Source organism: Engystomops pustulosus, chromosome 9 (assembly GCF_040894005.1).
Source record: "Engystomops pustulosus chromosome 9, aEngPut4.maternal, whole genome shotgun sequence".
In the NCBI taxonomy this organism is placed as follows: Eukaryota; Metazoa; Chordata; class Amphibia; order Anura; family Leptodactylidae; genus Engystomops; species Engystomops pustulosus.
This window is the reverse complement of record NC_092419.1, coordinates 99,505,079-99,515,252: the sequence shown is the minus strand read 5'-3', so window position 1 is coordinate 99,515,252 and position 10,174 is coordinate 99,505,079. Positions and strand designations below refer to the sequence as shown.

General features: G+C 44.9%; 1 protein-coding gene across 1 annotated transcript; it reads left to right on the top strand.

The window, feature by feature from the left end:
* Nucleotides 1-326: 326 nt before the first annotated feature.
* Nucleotides 327-2,967, top strand: SWI5 (SWI5 homologous recombination repair protein). The gene is made up of 5 exons (XM_072124578.1): nucleotides 327-515; nucleotides 602-650; nucleotides 906-1,027; nucleotides 1,170-1,264; nucleotides 2,171-2,967. The coding sequence occupies exons 2-5, from the start codon at nucleotides 615-617 to the stop codon at nucleotides 2,233-2,235; spliced, it is 318 nt and encodes a 105-aa protein (XP_071980679.1). The 5' UTR covers nucleotides 327-515; nucleotides 602-614; the 3' UTR covers nucleotides 2,236-2,967.
* Nucleotides 2,968-10,174: the final 7,207 nt, after the last annotated feature.

Sequence of the window (10,174 nt, the reverse complement as noted above, 5' to 3'; positions counted from 1 at the left end):
TGTGCCCCAATAATTAGTACTACCAGCCGTGTGCCCCAATAATTAGTACTACCAGCCTTGTGCCCTATTAGTACTGCCTGCCCCGTGTATCAGTACTAGCAGCTCTGTGCCTCATCATCACACATTCCCATATTAATCTATGATAAGATTGTATCACACTACAGCCACCGCCAGGGGCGCTCCATACACATTGCACGGCTCTGCTGCTCTTAGGGTACAGTAGAAATGTATGCGCCGCCAGCGCCCTCTAGTGGTGGCCGCCATCTCTGCGCGGAAGTAAGCAGGATGCGGCCGGGGGCGTGTCCTACTGTCTATGTGACAGCGCTGCAGCTCAGTCATGTGACCCGGGCCATGTGACCAGTCATCTGACAGAAGCTGCGGCTCTGACCATGTGACTGCCGGGAGAGCGGCAGCGGCACAGTGGAGTCCCCCAGCGGCCAGAGGGGGGCAGCTCAGGGCACCCCCACCCAGAGCTCCTCCTCCCTGACCCCCAGACCCCGGGGCAGCCTCCGCAGGTGAGTGTTATTATAATAATGTGCTGGGGTACCAGGAAGTGTTATCATAGTATCACTGGAGAATTGTCCTGTGTGTTCCTCCTTAGGACTCCCCTGGGGATGAGAGGAAGATGTCACAGTGGATTCAAGTCTCCGGTAAGATGTCTCCTGCTCTGATAACTCTGGGGTCACCATTCCCCGGATTGCTGGGGGTCTTGTTCTCATGATAAGTGGGATCGGTCGGACCCCCATGATCACCTCGTTATCACCCGTCCTGTGTATAGGGAATAACTATCACACTTGGGACTAGAGCGGCCGTGTACATGGGTGTCCCCTGCCCTCCCCTATTCCTTCTCACTCTATAGAAATCCCCTTCCTCTACATGTCACCGCCGCTCTGATTCATCCACAGGTTCAGTCTCCGAGTGTCACCAAATCTAATGAAGAAAGCAAAGAAAACCTGCAGAGAGAGATCTCAGAGCTGAAGCTCAAGGAGGCCGCCTTAGATATGGAGATAGAGCAGCTAGGAGGCGAGTAAGTGGTGATCTATGGGGGCAGCTATAAGTCCCATCCCACGCCCACAAACTGCTGATGCATAGGGCATGGGAACTATATGGGGGGTGGTGCCGGCTGTAGTGTTATCACATGTGTCTGCAAATAATTGTCTGGTCTCCAGAGGCTACTGTATAGAAGAACTGGAGCAGCACATCTCCCTACTGCATGAATACAATGAGTTGAAGGACACAGGACAGATGCTTCTAGGCCGACTAGGTGAGACATTCACCCTTCAATCCGGAGAACAGGGGTTTTGTACTCGCTAATTAATGGAGTAGCAGGATAAGCATGAATTCCTACTACTCCATTCACTGACTATGTGAGTGCCAGAGATAGCAGTGCACAGCGCTCATCCATAGCATGGAGCAGTTGGGCTAATGCTCAGTCTGCCACTCCAGTCATTCGTGAGAATGGGGTCCCGCTCTTGTGATCAGTGGTTGTCCAAGCACTTTTTTTTTTATTTCTAAACTTGACATAACCCCTTTAAAGTAAACCTGTCACATCTTCTAAAATATCTGTCTATACTGTCAGTATCCCCCAAGTATGGAGTATCTTTTCTTAGAACTCGGCTTTGTATTGTTCCTCTGTTAAATCACAGAAATTGAGTTTACAGAAACCAGCAAGTACTCCACTTGCTCCACCTCCCATATGGCACCAATGGCTCATTGTATATGCTGCTAGCTTGGACTTCTGTGGCCAATCGGTCACCGTTTTTCCATCTATCCTGAGCTTAGCTGTCAGTGGTGAGCCTGGGGTTTCAGTGAGGGTACAGCCCACATGGTTTTTTTTCCATTGAAACCACAAAACCCCTTTAAAGCCTTCCTTAGGTTACTTACATTTACTATTCCGGATACTTTAGGCCCGTTCCACACTTGGGAGTGTGATGCAATGAACTCGCATCACACTCGCAACGCGATCTCCTGGCCCGAACGCCAGTTCATCACATCACACTCACAAGTGTGGAACGGGCCTTACTGTTTAGCTGGGTTAAAGATATATTACGTTGCACATTGTAGACGATGATTCCGTCCATCATTGACCTGTCGTCTGCATTGGCAATAACATGATGAGGGGCAGAAGTCATCCTTGTATGACCGCTCCTGTGTTTGTTTGTGTCAGCAGCTGTTCTTCGAGGAGTCACCACTAAGGATCTCTACGCAGAATTTGGTTTGGACTTGGAGGATTGAGAAGAGATGATGAATTTCATCCTTCCCCCAGTTACCGTCATAGATGAGGACTGTACGTGCTGAGCTCTAGGCCAAAGGTTTTCAATTCCCGTCACCATATGAACTCTCTCCCTTTTAGCAGAGCAGACCCTTCTGATCTCAAGAACATGGGTGGGGGCACATTTGCCTGTCTCACTTGAACATGAATTACCCTGGTTATGCAATATTTCCTATTGACTTCCCAAACTAAATGTTATTGCGCAAATAGCAGAGAGCCCCATAAAAAAAAAAAAATGATTCACTGCCTTCCTGTGGAAGTTATGGGTACGTGGCTTTGTACTGCATATCCTTATATTAGAGGCTTTGTTGTTGAAGGGGTAATCTTAGATTTGATCACTCTAATACTGTTGACCAATATTAAATCAACAGGGGCCCAAGAGCCCCACAGATCAGCTGCTTGGGGTGGTCCTGACGCTCTGTTGAAGGCAAATAACTTCTCATTTATTTGTCACATGACTTCTTTTGCAGCGTTGTCCCATTTAGTTAAAATACCAAATACAACCACTGTACAATATGTGGCGCTGTTTACTTTGCTCCGTTTGGTTGGTTAACACTTAATTCTATCGGATAGATGATATAAGTTTGCAGATTTCTGTATAGACAGTCCGTAGAAATGGGCTATACTATAACTAGGTTGGGTTAATGTAACTAGTTGTGTATTAATTCATTAAATAAAATATCAATTTGTTCTTAGTGTAATGTTCATGGATAATGCTCTGTCTGCAGCAATGACACAGAAGAACATGTTTTACATGTCTTCAGCTACTGGTTGGCAGTTGTTCTCATCAATGGTTATAAAGGGTCTGGCATGGAAACTTTGGGGGAGAGTTATCAGAACTGTTCTAGTTCCCCAAGGCAACCAATCAAAGTTCAGCTTGTATTTTTCCACAGTTGTGTATAAATTTAAAGCTGAGCTCTGACATTGCAGTGAGCAACGAGAACAGTTCTGCTCTCAGACACTTCTCATAAATCTCCCCCATATACTGTATATCTTTATAGGCGGATTATATAGAGAATGTGGTCTGTGCTAGGGTTTATAGAGAAAATCAGAACCCCAGAATTTATTATGTTGCCTTTGCAAATTATATTCACAGGGGTAACAGGAGGAGATGACTGTGATTCCATGTGACTTGTCCTGCAAGATCTAAATTTTGCTTACCTGAAAATTTCTTTTCCTCGAAGTCCAAAGGCAGCACTGATGGGTAAGAGTCTGGAGTCCTAATTATGACAGAAGAACACAATAACAATGTTAATTAACAATAAATCAATTAACCGACTGCCCTATAAGTATCCTAGGAGTCAAGGAAGAGGCGTGTTTTATGCAGCAAAATTATTTTATTGGGAGGGAATATAATAGTGCTGCCTTTGGACTTCGAGGAAAAGAAATTTTCAGGTAAGCAAAATTTAGATCTTCCTCTCGTCCTACAGGCAGCACTGATGGGATTTAGGTAGCAAATCAAAGGGGGGGACAAATTTTCGAAGCCACTGTAGATAGCACCGATACGCCAAAGGCTGAGCCAGCTGAGGAGACATCCAGCCTGTAATGTTTAGCAAAAGTATTAGAAGAAGTCCAAGAAGCTGCTTGACAGATCTGATCTATAGAGAGCATTGCATACTCTGCCCAGGAAGTAGCAGTAGATCTTGTAGAATGAGCCCTAATCTGTAAAGGTGAAGGTTGTCCCAAGGCTCTGTAAGCCATAGAAATACTCTGCTTTATCCATCAAGAGAGGCTGCAGAGGCCTTCATCCCTTTTCTTGGACCTTGAAATTGGTCCAAGATAAGTCTAGATAAGTCAAGACGGATCTTCTAACATCCAGAAGATGCAGAACTTGCTGATGAGCATTAGCAGGAGTTGGACACAAAGCTGGAAGATAATATTCCTGATTTAAATTAGAAACTGAGGCCACTTTAGGAAGAAACGATGGAACGGTTCTTAGTATGATGCAGTCTTGTCTTATCTGTAAGTATGGCTCTTTGCAGGATAAGGCTTGCAGCTCTGAAATTCTTCTAGCAGTGGAAACGGCAACTAAAAAGAAGGTCTTCCACGATAAACATTTGAGAGAAGCTTCCTGTATAGGCTCAAAGGGAGGTTCTGTGAGATGATGTAGGACCAAGGCAAGATCCCACTGTGGACATGGTGGTCTAACAGGAGGTTTGATGTTCCGTAAAGCCTTGAAGAATCTCCGTACTAAATGATTAGATGAGAATCTATTGTTATTTAAAGCATTGATTGCAGCAAACTGAAGCTTCAAGGTAGCAGGTTTTAAACCTTTATCAAGGCCATCCTGTAGAAAAGTAAGAATATCTGAGACTGAAGGTTCAGATACAGAATTATCTGAACACCAGGATGTGAAGACTTTCCAAACTCTACCATAGGACTTAATGGTCGCTGGTCTTCTAGCTGACAACAATGTCTTTATAACTCTGGATGAAAGACCTAGACCTGTTAGGGTCTTCTTCTCTATCTCCAGGCCGTAAGCTGTAGCTTCTGTGGTGATGGATGGAAAAACCCCATCTGTTCCAAGATGTGGAACTGCAGGAAGTTTCCAATATTCGCCCTTGGACAACCTCATTACAAGAGGAAACCATACTCTGCGTGGCCAAAATGGTAGGATCAGAATTGCATTCGGTTTCTCTTCTTTGATTTTGTAAAGTATCCTCTGAATGAGCGGTATCGGAGGAAATATGTAAATGAACAGGTTGGTCCAGGGAAGAGACAGGGCATCCACTGCATAGGGTTGGTCTGACCTGTAAAGAGAGCAAAACATTGGCAACTTCGAGTTCTGTTTGGTCGCCATCATGTCTATTTGTGGACAACCGAACCGACTGACAATCTGTTGGAAGATAACACTGTTCAGGGACCATTCCCCTGGTCTTAGTTGAGAGCGGCTTAAAATGTCTGCCCGAGTGTTCAGAGACCCTCGAATGTGGACTGCTGACAGACTCTGAAGGTTTTCCTCGGCCCAGGAGATAATCTTTTGACACAGTTTGATGAGGGGTGTGCTCCTGATACCCCCTTGCTTGTTTATGTAATAAACATATGACAGATTGTCGGTCTGTACCTTCACATGCTGTTTTTTCAGCTGGGTCTGAAAGAATTTCTGGGCTAAATAAATGGCTTTCAATTCTCTTTGATTTGAGGACAGAGTCCTGTCTGTGTAATTCCATTTGTCCTGAACCCAGAGATTGCCGAGGTGGGCCCCCCAACCTGAGGATGATGCATCGGTTGTCAGGATCTGGGGTTGAACAAAACGTAAAGATCTGCCGGACGCCAAATTCTTCCTCAACCACCAACCGAGGCTGACTCTGGTCTGAGGAGTTAGTACAATCGGTTTGTCGAATCCTGCTGGAGATTTGTTCCAAACAGCCAGAATGTTGAGTTGTAGCTGTCTGAAATGTGCCTTTGCCCAAGGAACTGCTTCTATTATAGAAGTCATCAGACCCAGGACCCTCATGGTTGTTCTGACCGTGGTGCATCTTGTCTTGATAAGGTAGTGCACGGACTGCTTGATTTTCAAGATTCTCTCCTGAGGAAGATGAATAGTCATACTGCACGAGTCGATAATAAACCCCAGGAACTGAATTCTGGTTGTTGGAATAAGAAGGGATTTTTCCCAATTGCTTAGGAAACCCAGTTGTTGTAGAAGATCGATTGTCATCTGAAGATGAAGTTTCAAGAGAGATTGATTCTCTGCTATGATCAGCCAGTCGTCCAAATAGGGCACGATCTGTATCCCCCGAAGTCTCAGTGCAGCCGCCAGAACTATGGTGGTCTTGGTGAAGACGCGAGGGGCTGATGTAATGCCGAATGGCAGACAGGTTAACTGGTAGTGAAGAGTTCTTGAATTGGTCACAATTGCTATTCTCAGATATTTTGGAGATAGGCATCGGCCAGGTCTATTTTGGCCATGTAGTTGCTTTGCTGTAGAATGGCGGTGGCTGATTTTATGGTGTCCATCTTGAATGCAATTTTGGTCAAGAATCTGTTTAGATAGCGGAGGTCTATAATTAATCTCCACCTGTTGTTTGGCTTTGGTACAGCAAATATGGCGGAGTACACTCCTTTTCCTCTTTCTGACAAAGGGACTTCTTCTAGAGCTCTTTTTTGTATAAATTCGTGCAACAAGGGAAGGATCTGAGATTTCTCGATTTTTGTACTCAAAAATCTTTCTGGCGGAGTCTTGTCGAATTCCAAAACGTATCCGTTTTTTACTGTGGACAGTACCCAAGCATCGGATGTGATGTCTGTCCATAAGTGAGCGAAGTCTGCCACCCTTGCACCAGACCTGGCATGGCGTCAGAAGTCAGGCTTCTCGTTTTTTTTACTGTGGAAGACCGTTCTGTCTTTAGACTTCTTCTGAACTCCTCTACGTCGGTTACGAAATGCACGAAAAGGTCTTTCCGGTCTTGCTTTTCTAGGTGGAAAGCTCGGTTTTTTGGAGGTACTGGCTACATGTGGAAAAGAGTTTCCCTTATCTTCACTAAGATTCTTCAACACCTCCTTCAGGTCTTTCCCAAACAAGGAAGATGGGTGGAAGGGAAGTGAACAGAAGTGATGTTTGGAAGCTACATCCCCTGTCCAGGGCTTTATCCACAGGGCACGACGTGCAGAGTTAGCCGTTAGCATGTTCTTAGATGCAAGTTTTAAAGAGTCAAGAGAAAAATCACACAGAAAATCGCCTGCAAGTTTAACAGAAGACAAATTCTCATACATTTCTTCTCTAGGGACTCCATCCAAAATGTCCCGACCAATCTGGCTTAGCCATAATCTTAAGGCTCGTGCAACAGGCACAGTAGCAAGAGATGCCTTAGCCATGGCTGCTGAGAGCTGATAGCTTCTGCGGAGCATAGCGTCAGCTTTCCTGTCAAGAGGGTCTTTAAGTAAAGAAGATTCATCTGCAGGAAAAATAGATTTTTTAGATAGTTTAGCCACTGGGATATCAATCTTGGGAGGCAATTCCCATTCTTCAGATTCTTTTAGGGTCGATTTTGTATACTGCTCGAAAACGAGACCCTAAATCAAATCTTTTTTCAGGCTTAGACCAACCCTGTTCAAAGAGGACTTTAAGATCAGGATGACTAGGCAATACTTTGGCTTTTTTTCTGGGAAAATAAAAAAGTGCATCTTGGTTAACAGAGTCATTATGACTCTCATCTGTCTCCATTACACTTTTAACCGCCTTGATCAATTTAGAGGTTTTATCTTTGTGAAACAGAAAAAAATCCTCAGATACATCTGGCCCAGAACCTTCCGATTCAGGGCTATCCCCAGAAATTATCTGGGCTTCTGAGCAGCTACTAGAAGGCAAAGATATAGAAGATGATTGTCTATGATGTTTTCTACGTTTATGATGTCTTTTAGACTTCTTTTTCTTTGAACTCATCTCATCAAATACAGCAGACATCTTTTCCTTCATCCACTGAAAAAAGACATCTCCTCCTGAAGTCTGAGCAGGAGCTGCACAAGGGGCACAAACATCATCAGGGCAATCATCTGGTATAGGCTGCTCACAGCTAATACAGTCTCTATGATGAGACTTTCTCTTCCTTTTACCAAGGCTGGACATCTGTAACACAAACAACAAGTGTTAGGACATGCCAAATGAAGGAACAAGGGCACTCATGAAAGGAACAAACCTTAAGCTCAGACTGACTCTGCTGCCTGGCAGGTGCAGAGAGCATACCTGAACAGTACAGCCTTAAAACATTCCCAACAGGAAATGCAATGCACCTGGTCAGAGGCGACACCCGGGCTAACAACCAAATCCTTCTAACATAAGAAAAGGATGCAGGGGACGCGCTGAGCCCTAAGGTTAGCAAGAGCTTTGTTCACAACAATATAGAAACCACCTTACGGTACATTGTAGATGGTGGCTTCAGGAAGGGGGAGATGCGGCAATACAGCAGCTATACCCCAAAGTATTGAGTGCAACACAAATCTGACCTCCACTTCTCTGCTTATTCAAAAGCCGTACCTGAGAATACAGCGGTTCCCGCTTCCAATGGGAGACGCAGTAGGAGGGGAGTTTATCCAGAAACTCCAAAAATACTGGACTTCCGCCACCACGGGGGGGAAGGACAGCCTCAGAATGTAATTTCACCAGGATTGCCACTGGTAAGACATTTGCTTCTACCCTGCTGGACGTGCACCACAGCCCAGGCCTCAGGGGAGCAAGAGGATACTGGCAGTAAACCTAATTAGGACAGAAGAAAAAAAACACGCCTCTTCCTTGACTCCTAGGATACTTATAGGGCAGTCGGTTAATTGATTTATTGTTAATTAACATTGTTATTGTGTTCTTCTGTCATAATTAGGACTCCAGACTCTAAGGGTACGGTCACACGTTGCAGTTAAAACTGCATCGCAATCAGCTTTGAGGTGGTTTTAGGTGCAGTTTTGTCAATTGAACAGGTGAAAGACATGAACTGAACGGGTGAATGACATTTGTGGAGCAGGTTTCCCCTTCAAAATCAAATTCACCCGTTCAGTTCATGCCTTTCACCTGTTCAATTGACAAAACTGCACCTAAAACCACCTCAAAGCTGATTGCAATGCAGTTTTAACTGCAACGTGTGAACGCACCCTTACCCATCAGTGCTGCCTGTAGGACGAGAGGAATAGTAATTTGCATTTAATATGGAAGATTTTGAGACCTCTGGCCATATAATCAAACCGTCCTGAACGCTCAGCAACCGGAAAGCGGACTGACATACTCAGTTCAGTTCCAGTTGCTGATCGTTCAGGCCGGCTGTACAAGCAAGAACACGTTCTCAATTGGACGCATTAAACTTGATTGTGGATAATGAGCCTTAGGGCGAATTCACATGATGTGTTGCGTCGTGTTGTGTGTTGCGTTATTAACGCATTCCACTGGCTTCAGCCTTGATCACATGCTGAGGTTACATTGCGCTTTAGCAGATGCAGTGGAAACGCAGTGTAATCTTATTAGTGATCAAGGTTGAAGCCAGTGGAATGCGTCAAAAACGCAACGCATCGCGTGAATGCGCCCTCAAGACCAGAGCAGCTCAGCCACAGCTCCACTTATGAAACTGACAGAGCACTGCAAAATCCCTGTCAGTACTATAATTGAGTGGATAGGTGGTGTTTGAGCATGTCCATTGACATTGACATAGGCTCGGTGATCCATAGCACTTGATGAATGGTTCTGGTCCCTAAATCTTGCATCATGTATAGCTGAGTAGAAGAATGTCAGCAGTGGCTTAACTTGAAGCTGATGGGCCCCAGTGCAAAGTTTGTGCCAGGGCCCTGACTATAATGTATGGTTCATAGTACTAGTCTTCTCATATGGGAAAGTGAGACCTTATGGGCCCCCAAAGCCTCTTGGGCCTGGGTGCGACCGCACCCTCTGCACCCCCTCAAGTTACACCCCTGAATGTCAGGTTTTCTGTTGTGAATGGCAGCAGGGGGCCATAGAGAGAGGACAGAAGTCTTATATTTGGCTTCACGTAGTGCTGCCTCCATAGTTTTACAGTGGTCATGTGATTAGTCACATAATTGTCCGAATATCAGTTCTATGATACTTCTCCTGGTTCTAACTGGACCCAACACAATAGAAATGGAAGTCGCTGAATGGCAAAACACACACAAATGTGCTCCATCTGTAAAATGTGCACTATTGACTGCTTGGATTTCACAGACCAAACACTGTCCCAGAGACTGTACTCCAATGATCATAGTTATATATGATGCAAGGAGTCCCTGCTTCAAGGAAGAAAATCAGCAAACTGTTATCACGTTCTCATTACGGTGCAGACGTTCCATGGGGTAGCAGGGACTCCTTGCATCATATATAACAATGATATTTCCAGCTTCTTACCCAGAACGAGGTGTGAAATCCAGCCTCTGGGAAACACAGACTGACAGTGTTTGAGTTAAGAT

What these genes read in the sequence shown, in the direction of transcription:
- SWI5 (XM_072124578.1), top strand. Translation starts at nt 615, where the DNA reads ATGAGAGGAAGATGTCACAGTGGATTCAAGTCTCCG. An exon ending in ACAGTGGATTCAAGTCTCCG is followed by an intron (nt 651 to 905) that starts GTAAGATGTCTC and finishes ATTCATCCACAG; the next exon opens with GTTCAGTCTCCGAGTGTCAC. An exon ending in GATGCTTCTAGGCCGACTAG is followed by an intron (nt 1,265 to 2,170) that starts GTGAGACATTCA and finishes TTGTGTCAGCAG; the next exon opens with CTGTTCTTCGAGGAGTCACC.